This window comes from Papio anubis, chromosome 1, assembly GCF_008728515.1.
Source record: "Papio anubis isolate 15944 chromosome 1, Panubis1.0, whole genome shotgun sequence".
Taxonomy (NCBI): domain Eukaryota; kingdom Metazoa; phylum Chordata; class Mammalia; order Primates; family Cercopithecidae; genus Papio; species Papio anubis.
Window position 1 is genome coordinate 134,870,429 of NC_044976.1, and position 13,527 is coordinate 134,883,955.

Sequence of the window (13,527 nt, forward strand, 5' to 3'; positions counted from 1 at the left end):
CAGTCTTCTACCTAACCTCAGGAGTGCTGTATCATCACTTCTGCAGTATGCTGTTGATCACACAGACCAGCCCTGGGTGTGTGGCAGGGGACTACATATGAGTGAATACTAGAAGGGACAATCATCTTGGAGGCTGGCTACAGACCTACAGCATGCTTTCAAGGAGCTTTTGATAAGATGTTGAAATGTACAGTTTGCAACTTTGTTGCCTTTATCGCCTAACATCATCTGGACCCAGTATGTAGCCCTGACCATGAAAAAATCTTAATAAGTGGGAAAATAACAGCCACTTCTATTATGTTTTTATTAGCGATAGCTAGATTTGATGATTGATGTAAGCTGTTACTAACTATAAGTTATCAAGAAGTCAGGTACAAAGGTGTTACAACTTTAGGAATTAAGTAATGGTCTATAATTCGTTACCTGAAGCCCTTGAGGCCAGAATGTTTTTGTTTTAGAAAGGGATCTACCTTGTATTATGTTATATTCCCAGCAAGATCCATGACAAACAAACACATTAAGTTCCCACAAACACATTAATACTCACACAGCAAAAGTTATGACTGTTCACACTGTAAATATAGGAATAAATGGAGTCTTTATAAACAAAGCCTAAAGTCAACCTCCAGGATTTTTTTTGGGGTTTTTTGTTGTTGTTGTTTTGTTTTTTGTTTTGGTTTTGTGTCTCTGTTTTTGTTTTTTGACACGGAGTTTCACTCTGTTGCCCAGGCTGGAGTGCAGTGGTACGATCTTGGCTCACTGCAACCTCCGCCTCCCAGGTTCAAGCAATTCTCCTGCCTTGGCCTCCCGAGTAAGTGGGACTGCAGGCGGGTGCCACCATGCCCAGCTAATTTTTGCATTTTTAGTATAGATGGGGTTTCACCATGTTGGCCAGGCTGGTCTTGAACTCCTGACCTCTTGATCCGCCCACTTTAGCCTCCCAAAGTGCTGGGATTACAGGCCTGAGCTACCACGTGCGGCCTTGTTTTTATTTTTTTGAGACAGAGTCTCTATCTGTTGCCCAGACTGGAATGCAATGGCACAGTCTTTGCTCACTGCAACCTCTGCCTCCCAGATTCAAGCAATTCTCCTGCCCCAGCCTCCCAGGTAGCTGGGATCACAGGCATGCGCCACCATACCCAGCCAATTTCTGTACTTTTAGTGGAGATAGGGTTTCACCGTGTTGGCCAGGCTGCTCTTGAACTTCCAACTTCAGGTGATCCACCCACCTCTGCCTCCCAAAGTGCTGGGATTACAGGTGTGAGCCACCACGCCCGGCCCAGTTCACATTAGGTTTTGTCATCACATGAATTTGCATCAAGCTTGTGAAAAAACTTTTGGTTTTCAGGACTTTTGGATTTGTGGAATTGCAGATAAAGATAGGCCCTAAATTGCAAAGATTTAAAGAGCCGAGACAGCCCATCTCCTTAGAAGTGCTGAAGTGAGGCTCCCGTATCGCTATTGATGGCATGCAGATGACAAACTGGAACTGGCCTGGCATTCTTGTCAAGGCCCTTAATGCATTCATCGAGTTTGGCCTTTTTTATGTCCTTGGTTACCAGCTGCTTGTCCAGTAAAGACACAAGAGGAAAGACCCTCTCGGGAATGCCGAGGGGCATCTGGTATTTAGAGTGCCTCCTGCTGGCTTCAAGACTAGGCCAATTCATATAAAATGTTTCCAGAAGAACAGCCAGCCAAGAAAGAGACAAGAAGGAACAGGCCAACTATGTTCAGTCTCTACAGCAAGAAGCACAGGATCTTCCACAGCCAGACTCGCAGTTTCATGATGCAAAGTCAAACTGAAACAGCAGTGCTCATCATGCTTCCTTCCCTCCTTCCCAGTTCACCTGAGGAATGAGACCCACTCCTGTCAGCAGTAGGGACTCACTGGGAACCTCCCAGACCCTCCTGGAAGTCATGCAGAGGTTGGACATCGCTCATCCCCAAGAGATTTAGGGCCCAGCCCCCAGAGTCACCACTTAAAACTCTCTGGAAGGGGCTGTACCCTGAGTACAGTACATCGTCTCAGCCAGAGGGTCCCCAGGCCCCTTTTGCTGTTCAATCAAAATAGCCCTGCCTTGATTTTTTTTTAAAGGTTGTAGTGTTTGAGTGTAACCTTTCTTTGAAAAAAAAAATTCCTGAAGTTTGAAAGTGAAAAAAAAGTGGAAATCACTGGGGTAGAATTCAGTTCATTTCTTTGTTCTATAAATGATGGCTAAGAAGGAGGGGAGACAGTGAAAAGACCAGAAGCACAGTGCGGGCCCGCACACACCTTGTCTTGCATGTTACTCTCCATGCATTGAGTGTTGAGTTGTTCCCACAAAGTCCTGTAAGGTAGAATTTATTTTTTTACTTAAAGGTAAAGAAAATGGAAACTCAGAAAGGTAAAATAACTTGCTTAAAGTCGCACCATTAATAAGCAAAGTGGTGGAAGTCTCTGGCAGTTTGGCTTTCTGTGCAGAATAACAAAATGTTAAAGTAACTTTTTTGTTGTTTGTTGAACTGAGCACTAAACTAGGCATGGAATTGGAAGAAAACAAAAAATATTTTATGGCATTCGATTAGGTTATAATCTAAGGAGACAGGCATTCCGCATCAAAAAAGTAAAGAGTATATTTCCTGAGAAATATGTCAACAAATGAAGACCATTGCATGTGGAGAAACCCAATGATGGGGATGGAGTGTTAGGGGAAATGCATCTTCTGGGGAGTGAGGTTGTCAGTGGTTCTTAGCCTGAGGGGCCTTCTGGAATCATCTGGAGAGATGATGGTGATTATTATTATTATTATACTTTAAGTTCTGGGATACATGTGTAGAACATGCAGGTTTGTTACATAGGTATACATGTGCCATGGTAGTTTGCTGCACCCATCAACCTGTCATCTACATTAGATATTTATCCTAATGCTATCCCTTCCCTAACCCCCCACCTCCTGACAGGCCCCGATGTGTGATGTTCCCCTCCCCGTGTCCGTGTATTCTCATTGTTCAACTCCCACTTATGAGTGAGAACATGTGGTGTTTGGTTTTCTGTTCCTGTGTTAGTTTGCTGAGAATGATTTTTTCTAGCTTCATCCATGTCCCTGCAAAGGCCATGAACTCACCCTTTTTTATGGTTACATAGTATTCCATGGTGTATATGTGCCACATTTTCTTTATCCAGTCTGTCATCAATGAGCATTTGGGTTGGTTCCAAGTCTTTGCTATTGTGAATAGTGCTGCAGTAAACATAAGTGTGCTTGTGTCTTTATAGTAGAATGATTTATAATCCTTTGGGTACATATCCAGTAATGGGTTTGCTGCATCAAATGGTATTTCTGGTTCTAGATCCTTGAGGAATTGCCACACTGTCTTCCACAATGGTTGAACTAACTTACACTCCCACAACAGTGTAAAAGCATTTCTAAGCCGGGTGTGGTGGCTCAGGCCTGTAATCCCAGCACTTTAGGAGGTCGAGGTGGGTGGATCACAAGGTCAGGAGATCAAGACCATCCTGGCTAAGACGATGAAACCCTGTCTCTACTAAAAATACAAAAAATTAGCTGGGCTTTGTGGCGCACACCTGTAGTCCCAGCTACTCGGGAGGCTGAGGCAGGAGAATGGCGTGAACCTGGGAGGCAGAGCTTACAGTGAGCTGAGATTGCACCACTGCACTCCAGCCTGGGTGACAGAGACTGTGTCTCAAAAAAAAAAAAAATTTTCTATTTCTCCACATCCTCTCCAGCATCTGTTGTTTCCTGATTTTTTAATGATCACCATTCTAACTGGCATTAGATGGTATCTCATTGTGGTTTTGATTTGCATTTCTCTAATGACCAGTAATGATGAGCTTTTTTTTGTATGTTTCTTAGCCGCATAAATGTCTTCTTTTGAGAAGTGTCAGTTCATATCTTTTGATGGGGTTTTTTTTTTTTTTTTCTTGTAAATTTGTTTAAGTTCTTTGTAGATTCTGGATATTACCCTTTGTCAGTTGGATAGATGGCAGAACTTTTCTCCCATTGTGCAAGTTGCCTTTTCACTCTGATGATAGTTTATTTTGCTGTGCAGAAGCTCTTTAGTTTAATTAGATACCATTTGAGAATTTTGGCTTTTGTTGCCATTGCTTTTAGTGTTTTAATCATGAAGTCTTTGCCCGTGCCTATGTCCTGAATGGTATTCCCTAGGTTTTCTTCTAGGGTTTTTATGGTCTTAGGTCTTACGCTTAAATCTTTAATCCATCTTGAGTTAATTGTGGTGTAAGGTGTAAGGAAGGGGTCCAGTTTCAGTTTTCTGCATATGGCTAGCCAGTTTTCCCAACACCATTTATTAATTAGGGAATCCTTTCCCCATTGCTTGTTTTTGTCAGGTTTGTCAAAGATCAGATGGTTGTAGATGTGTGGCATTATATCTGAGCCCTCTGTTTTGTTCCATTGGTCTATATATCTGTTTTGGTACCAGTACCATGCTGTTTTGGTTACTGTAGCCTTGTAGTATAGTTTGAAGTCAGGTAATGTGATGCCTCCAGCTTTGTTCTTTTTGCTTAGGATTGTCTTGGCTACATAGGCTATTTTTTGGTTCCATATGAGATTTAAAGTAGTTTTTTCTAATTCTGTGAAGAAAGTCATTGGCAGCTTGATGGGGGGATAGCATTGAATCTGTAAATTACTTTGTGCATTATGGCCATTTTCATGATATTCATTCTCCCTATCCATGAGCATGGTATGTTCTTCCACTTGTTTGTGTCCTCTTTTATTTCACTGAGCAGTGGTTTGTAGTTCTCCTTGAAGAGGTCCTTCACATCCCTTGTAAGTTGTATTCCTAGGTATTTTATTCTCTTTGTAGCAATTGTAATGGGAGTTCACTCATGATTTGGCTGTCTGTATTACTGGTGTGTAGGAATGCATGTGATTTCTGCACAGTGATTCAAGCAGACCTAATAGATACCTACAGAACTCTCCACCCCGAATCAACAGAATATACATTCTTCTCAGCACCACATCACACTTACTCTAAAATTGACCACATAATTGTAAGTAAAACACTCCTCACCAAATGCAAAAGAACGGAAATTATAGCAGTGTCTTGAGACCACAGTGCAGTCAAATTAGAACTCAGGATTAAGAAACTCACTCAAAACCGCACAACTGCATGGAAACTGAACAACCTGCTCCTGAATGATTACTGGGTAAATAATGAGATGAAAGCAGAAATAAGTTCTTTAAAACCAATGAGAACAAAGGTACATGTACCAGAATCTCTGGGACAGAGCTAAAGCAGTGTGTAGAGGGAAATTTATAGCACTAAATGCCCACAGGAGAAAGCGGGAAAGATCTAAAATCAATACCCTAACATCCCAATTTAAAGAACTAGAGAAGCAAGAGCAAAGAAATTCAAAAGCTAGCAGAAGACAAGAAATAACTAAGATCAGAGCAGAACTGAAGGAGATAGAGACACGAAAAACCCTTCAAAAAATCAATGATTCCAGGAGCTGTTTTTTTGAAAAGATTAACAAAATAGGCTGCTAGCCAGACTAATAAGAGAGAGGAATCAAACAGACACAATTTAAAAAATGATAAAGGGGAGATCACCACTGATCCCACAGAAATACAAACTATCATCAGAGAATACTATAAACATCTCTACACAAATAAAATAGAAAATCTAGAAGAAATGGATAAATTCCTGGACACATACACCCTCCCAAGACTAAACCAGGAAGAAGTCGAATCCCTGAATAGACCAATAACAGGCTCTGAAATTGAGGCAGTAATTAATAGCCTACCAGCCAAAAAAAAAAGCCCAGGACCAGGCAGATTCATAGCCGAATTCTACAAGAGGTACAAAGAGGGGCTGGTACCATTCCTTCTGAAACTATTCCAAACAATAGAAAAAGAGGGAATCCTCCCTAACTCATTTTATGAGGCTAGCATCATCCTGATACCAAAACCTGGCAGAGACACAACAAAAAAAGAACATTTCAGGCCAATATCCCTGATGAACATTGATGCGAAAACTCTCAATAAAATACTAGCAAACTGAATCCAGCAGCACATCAAAAAGCTTATCCACAACGATCAATTCGGCTTCATCCCTGAGATGCAAGGCTGGTTCCACATACGCAAGTCAATAAACGTAATCCATCATGTAAACAGAACCAGTGGAAAAAACCACACGATTATCTCAATAGATGCAGAAAAGGCCTTCGATAAAATTCAACACCCTTCATGCTAAAAACTCAATAAACTAGGTATTGATGGAACGTATCTCAAAATAATAAGAGCTATTTATGACAAACCCACAGCCAATATTATACTGAATGGGCAAAAGCTGAAAGCATTCCCTTTGAAAACCGCAACAAGACAAGGATGCCCTCTCTCATCACTCCTATTCAACATAGTGCTGGAAGTTCTGGCAAGGGCAATCAGAGAAGAGAAAGAAATAAAGGGTATTCAGATAGGAAGAAAGGAAGCCAAATTGTCTGTCTGCAGATGACATGATCGTGTATTTAGAAAACCCGTTCATCTCAGTCCAAAAATCTCCTTAAGCTGACCAGCAACTTCAGCAAAGTCTCAGGATACAAAGTCAATGTGCAAAAATCACAGGAGAACCTTTAAAGTTAAATCAGAAACTCTGCTGTAATTGTTCTGGGATAGGGCTGGGCGTTGGTGTTTGTAAAGCTCCATCATACACTAAGCAGTATTGCTTATCTGTGTTACCAGTGTTGCTGATCTGCAGTCAGTCAGTTACAGTGTTGAGGAAATGCCAACGAGCCTATGACTGCAGCCTAGGTAGGGGCTTCGCAAAGAAGCTGAGGAAGGGAGGTGGAAGGGGAATTACCAAGGACAGAGTCCGCCCAGGCAGGCTCTTGTTCAGTTTATTTATGAACACTTGTGTATTTTGGTGGTCATTAGATAAATGTGCTGCTTTAAACTATCATGTTTTGACATTTTCACTGAATTATTAATGTAAAAATCACTTGAGACATCTTAAACCAGCAAAAAGTTGAAACAAGCACAGCCTGTACCTTAGAGTTGTACTAAAACCTCAACACAGTCTTTTGGACCAATAATCCTAATACAGAAACTCAGCACGATTAAGGCATGTTTAAGCAAAAACCTTGTAATAGTAAGGAATGCTAAGAGCTTTAAATAGGTACTGACAATAGCCCCGAGATTCCCAGGGTGTTTTGCCTCTTGGCTTTTCTTCCTGTGAATGCTGCTGGTCCACTGTTACATACCCCAACTTTGAGAACACAGTAGAGAGTGGCTTTGAAGAAAACCTCATTTTTATTTTATATCTCAGGCTCTTTGCCCTGTGAAGTAAAAGTACTTTTATGTTCTCTTTGTGGTTTTATGAAAATTGTCTAGAAGATAAGCGATATTTCTGCACTGGGTGGCATGGCCTCTCTCTGGGGATGGTTCAACTCAGCTTCCTCCTTTAGCACATCTGTTTTGAGCCTGCCGTGTGCCCTGTCCTGTGCTAGGCCCTGGAGAGGCAAAGACACCTCATCTGTTAGGAGAATGGCAGGCACATGATGATAACATGACTTCATAAATGCCGTGAAAGATGCCTGGGAGCTGTCAGTGACTGGGAAAGACTTGCGAGGCAGTACCAGGCAGGTGGAGACTTGACGGATTCCGGGGAATTGTTAGCAAGTGGGGCATTTGGGCAGATGGCACAGCCTAGAGAGTGCTGCTCACTCACCGGGAGTCCCCGTGGCTGGGGTGGACAGGAATAGCGAGTGAGATTGCTGGATTCAGGGTTGAGCCCAGGGCAAAGGTACTACAGTTGGACTTAATGTGCTTCAGGGGAGGAGGGGTCTGGGGCCTACTAAGGATGGCCTGTCAGCTCAGCAGTCTGTGTGCTTTCTAGAGTATTGTCCCCTCTGCATATGTAAAATTTTGCCTGCATGATGTATTGTAGGGTCATCCGCACAGAATGGCAGCGCATTAAAGAGGGAATTCTCTGGAGGAAGCTACAATGCCAAGCGGCAGCCCATGCCCTCCCCATCAGAGGGCTCTTTGTCCTCCGGAGGCATGGACCAAGGAAGTGATGCCCCGGCGAGGGACTTTGACGGAGAGGTGAGTGGGCAGGGTTCCGGAGACGTCATGCATCAAAAAGACTAGGGCGTCTTTCCAAGCAATCCCACCACCTTAGGATTGGCCTCAACTGCAGCAGGGGTCGGGGTCAGGGGCCAGCATTCACTCTTGGCCAGTGGGCAGCTAGGCCAGTCACTTGGGTTGCAAACTGCAATTTTCCCAGAGGCATTCGGACTTCTGGCTTTTGTGTGAAAATACCATCATCTGTAAAGGCCTACAGAAAGGATGGAGCATGCATGTTCTGTGTCTCTTCCTCAGCTCATAGAAGGGGCTTTATACTGACAGCGAGGAAGCCCCGTGGGGTTATTTGGTCAGGGTGGCTGGAGTGGGCGGTGGTAATCTGAGCTCCTTCTGCCTCCCTTTCTCCCCCTGCTTCTCATTGTTTTACTTTGGGCCTTACAGGACTCTGACTCTCCGAGGCATTCCACAGCTTCCAACAGTTCCAACCTAAGCAGCCCCCCAAGCCCAGTTTCACCCCGAAAGACCAAGAGCCTCTCCCTGGAGAGCACTGACCGCGGGAGCTGGGACCCATGAGCTGCCTCAGCACTGAGACTTCTAGCTCTCCGCTCCCTGCCACTAGCCTCTTCTCACTTTCATCTTTTCCCTCCACCTCAGCCTGAAAGCCACCAGGGGCTGGCAGCAGTAGCAGGACAGGGATTCAGGAGTTCTGACGACATGACTCTCAGATCCACGCCCCTAGCCTAACAGCAACAACAAAGACAGACTTTCCATAGCAGCTTAGATTAACGTTGATTTCATTCCATGCACTTAGAGTTGCTTTCAGTAACATTTTGCCCCTACTCCCAAAGGTAGCTTAAATAGATTACACAAATGTAAGTGATAAGAATAAGATTAGACAGATTTTGCTTTCACAGTAGAGTCTCATTATAGTCCTAAAATAGCTCATGGGATTCTCCGCATCCAGAAGGGAGAGTCCGTCCCTGGAGTGGCTCACTAAGCTCTTAATCGGCAACCACAGTGAGTGTCAACCTGATTGTTGCCAGGAAATCCTTATGAATTAAAACAATGCATATTTTACTACAATACAGAGTTTAAATGAATACATAAATGTAGAAGTACTGAAAGTATATATTTAAAAGGAGCCTCTTGTATTCAACAAAAGATGGATGCATATATAAGAGAGATGATTTAATTTAAAGAAATACGTTGTTTCTTGTCTGTTTCCCAGCTAAGTAATGTAAAGGGTGGAAAGGCCTCAAGCTCACATTTTTAGAGGCAGAGCGAGAGAAATCAGAGTTCCCTTTATTGCCCTGTCCTCAAACTGGTTGTAGGCTCCAGTCACTCGGGGAGCTTTGGAAAACATTTGCAGAGCCTGGTTTTGCTGGTCTGGAGTGTGCCCTGGCACCAGAGCTTTAACATCTGAAGCCACTTCAGCAGCAGCAGCAGCAGCAGGCTAACTCATCTCCACCCGAGGTGTTTCTTTTCCTAGTGGTAGAATTTGAACACTTCTCACTTTTTATTGTATTTTTATCTTCTGCAGATAAATGTAGAAATATATGATTCTGTCACCTCTGATCCCTTCCATCTGAAAGGGTGCAAGGAGTGTTGTAGCTTCTGAAGGTCCAGAAAATAGTTTCTAAAAATGCTTTTCTTCCTGGTCTCATCCTGTCCCTCCCTAAGTTACAGTGAGGTGTCTGTCCCAAGGCTGGAGACGGTTCCCAAGGAGGAGTCTGTTTTGTTGAGGGTGGGCATGAGCTTCTTCAGATAAGCCTGGGAAAGGAAGAAAAAAAGGCTTTCATTACCAAATAATGTAAAACCTCAAAAGCAAGGGCTTGAAGAGCCTTAACCAAATATTATTCCCATAGCCAGTGGAAAATGGACAATACAACCCCAGTGCACAGGCCAGAATGAGCCCAGCACGGCGCTCGGACTGGCCTCCTGTCTCAGGTGCTGGATTGTGGGGTTAGTGGCATTTTCAGCTGGATTCCTCCTGTTGTAGTTGCCATAAGGAAATGAGATGCAGAATCAGAATGATCTATTTCTACAGAGTCATTTCACTAGTTAAGCACATGAGTAGAGAAAGAGATAAAAATAAAAATATCTCATGGAAGGAAAGAGATTTTGCCTCTCTTTTACTTTTCGCCTAAGTTTCTCTGAGAGAGACAGGATTCTCTCTTTAAAATTCAGTGAAAATGAAGAAAGTTTTCTTGCAGTTGCTAACCTGAGTTGCAGTGTTTAAGGCCATCATTTCACTGCTGCTGTCTGTGACTCCACCTCTGTGACACTGGCAGTAGCCCATGCTGGCCTGTGGCATGTGCAGGGAGCTGAAGCTGTTTCCAGGTGATGCTGCTGTGTGGAGAAGGTTCTGAGATGCAGTGAGGGAAGAAAGGATCCTGCTAGGGATTCCATTGCAAGCACCTATAATTGGGAATTTTCACGTAACAGCTTTGACATTTAAACATTCTGAGTTTGGTGCCGGCTCAGATTTGATTATATTTTGTTTTGGATGGGTGTAATTCACAGCACAGTTCTAATCTCCCAAATCTTTCTGCTTTTTAGAATGAAGTATAAAAATACTTTTGTCACCTGAATACCAAGGGTCGGCCCTTTAATTGGATCATTGTCATATGACTAGGTAGATCCTTGTCTTCAGCACTCCACGTGAGAGAAGGGAGTCAGCCAGCCGGCCCCCTGCCTGGTGCTCGTGACCAGCTCGCACCCCTTCTGTTCACCCTGCCTTCCTCTCCTCCCCACTCTCCCCTCTCCTCCCCACTCTCCCCACCCTCCCCTCCTCTCCTCCTCACTCTCCCCACCCTCCCCATCCTCCTCTTCCCTTTCCCCTTGACTTCTCCTCTCTCCCTTCTCTTCTCAGGCAGGGAGGAGGCCATCCCAAGCTGAGATTAACAGGATAAATGGCTTATTGACATAAGCCATTAGTTTGTAGCTTTGACAAGTAATTGTGAATTGTTGTTGCCTATAGGTGCTTATTTTCCAAAGGATGCTTTTAGGATCAAAATATAACCCTACCTAAAGTCTAGGCTCTACTGCAATGGGTCATACCCTTCCACCTCCCAACAGGGCAGATGAGAGAGAACTACTGAGGCTTGTCTTGGTTGCCAGGCTAACTGGGCGGATTGTCCATATTCACTCCATGGATTGCACCACGGCGCTCTTTGATTTTTCCACTGCAATGGCAAGTCATCTCATCAGTCATAATAGAGCAGTCCCAAATGTGTGTAGATTCTAAAACCTGGGCTTTAGGGGAGAAACACTGCCAGGGGTAATAGTTTTGGGGAGGGTTTTCCCAAAATAATGGTCATCCTACTGGGTTTATCCCACCCTTAAATATGAAGCCTGTTACCTCCAGAAGCTTCTGAGAAGAATGATGTGAAAAGACAAGGAGTGAGTTCAGGGGAAAAAAACATAATGACCATTCAGAGGAGTCAGTAGCAAAGCTCACAGGTAAAGTATTTTATTACTATCTGAAGACATCCTTTGTTTTCATTCAGGACATTTTAAAAATGTATATGGCAGCAGACACTTGTTTCTCAATAGAAAAAAATACATTCAGAGGCATTTCTGAGATAGTCTATCTGCGTTAGTATTTGGTGCTATCTATGTCCAGCCAAGTTATCTACCCTTGAATTCTGACTAATCATGTTTTGTGCTTTGGGTGTTTAAAATTACATACATATATATTATTTATTTTTGCCAAAAACAAAAGTCTTGCTCCTTGTCAAATTATTGCTAAAGTAGATCTTACATTTTTTGTTATTATATATGTATTTATACACACCCCCAACACACTTAGTGATTTCTGTTATTTCCCAGGGAGCACAGCTTTCAGGCTATGAGATACAACTAAAACGAGCCCATCTATTTGGTTTTCCAGCCAATTATTGTGCCCACACTTCAGGGGAGAATCTGAAATTCCTGTCATGTTTACAGCAACAATCTATCATTCCCGGCTGGCTCTCAGCCTCTCCTTCCATAGGTTAGAATTATGTCATTTTGTTACTTAGTGGCCACATCTATTTCTGAGAAAGACTGGTTACATTTATGTGGCATCTCAGGTATCATTAAGGAAAAGCCAGAGCAGGGGTGAGCAGACGTCAAAACCACTGACGCAGCAGGGCCATTTGCCGCCTTTGACCGGGATCACAACCACTGCAGTCTCCCAGGTAGGCCTTGCCAAGCCTAAGGCTCCCCATCCAGTCTAGACAGAGGGGCGCTCAGAGCAGACTTTGCCGTAGCCCACATCCAGTGAGCACAATAGGAATGAATTGGGCACTCCACTCCCCCCTCTCTCTGGCCCAGTCCTGAACTAGATGAGCTGCATTTCATTGAGCCCATTTTGAAACCTCTTTCCTTATGACTTTAATTGTTACTCAAGTCCAGAGTTCTCTGTGCACTCCTGCTAGATAAGGAGTATGGGCTCCCCCAGCACTGGCAGCACGCTGGGCGCCTCCCTACGCAGGACACCATGCAGTTCCGGGGGAAGCTGACTCAAATCAACCTTGAAATCTCATGAAAACAAAATGACTTGCCTTTTTATTTGATAGTGTAATATCATTCATTTTATAAATTTTTTAGGGTTTTTCTTGTTGTAATATTGTACAGTTTTGCATGGCCTGGTGTGATCATTTTTTGGTTAGAATATAATGCTGACAAATGTGTATGGAGGGGGAAAGATACTGCTTTAGCCTATCCTTATTTTATTTTGTTTGGTTTTATGCCCTCAATGTTTTAGGGAACTTTCTAAGAGATCCTCTGCTACCAAACAATGATGTGGATTCTTTTGCACAGAAATATTTAAGGTGGGATAGTAAAAAATGTCACAAAAGACTCCTCACCAATATTTTATGTTGATATCACTTAATATTAACCAGACTTTGCTGTATTGCAATAAAACAGAGAACTGTTAGCATTGAGTATTTTGTCTTTTTTCCCCCCACTTGAAAGTCTGAGGAATAGAGAAAGGTGCCACCTCTCCGTGTGTCACTTCTCTTCTTTCTGCTGGCTTCCCTCCTCATCCAGGCTGCTTCCTTACACCGTAAAAGGACATGGGGTTAGTTTGCCCCTGTGGTTTAATCTAGGACTTTCTTAATGTCTTCCTTAGCTCAGGTAAGAATGATGTTCAATTCTCCTGAAGCTTTCAACTCCCCTCTTCTGGCCAGAACTTCCTTGTTGCTGTTGCTTCAGTCCACAAGACCAAGCTCTGGCTACATGAAGTTTCATGAGTGGCCCGGACAGTGTGAATGTGGGAGGAGTTTGATTTTGTGTCACTTAAACAAGACTGACTGTTACTGCTTTTCTGGAGTTAACAGTGGTGCATCTAAGAACCTACAGGGAAGGTCCAGGGGTGGCATTAAAGGAACTCCTGAACTGGTGGCAGCTAAATAGTTATTCAGAGAACACTTCCGGTTCCAATGGCCCTTGGAATTGACACTTGTGGCTGTTACTGTTATGTTGGTTTGCTATAATGTCA

The 13,527-nt window shown here is 43.3% G+C and overlaps 1 protein-coding gene across 19 annotated transcripts in view; it reads left to right on the forward strand.

The window, feature by feature from the left end:
* CDC42BPA (CDC42 binding protein kinase alpha) overlaps positions 1 to 12,963 on the forward strand; it is a 324,270-nt gene extending 311,307 nt beyond the window's left edge. For all 19 annotated transcript variants that reach the window (XM_031655209.1, XM_021926575.2, XM_031655222.1 and 16 more), the window contains 2 exons: positions 7,903 to 8,060; positions 8,481 to 12,963. In XM_031655209.1, the coding sequence (XP_031511069.1) occupies positions 7,903 to 8,060; positions 8,481 to 8,612 (290 nt within the window). In that variant the 3' untranslated portion in view covers positions 8,613 to 12,963. The remainder of the gene's footprint in view (positions 1 to 7,902; positions 8,061 to 8,480) is intronic.
* Positions 12,964 to 13,527: the final 564 nt, after the last annotated feature.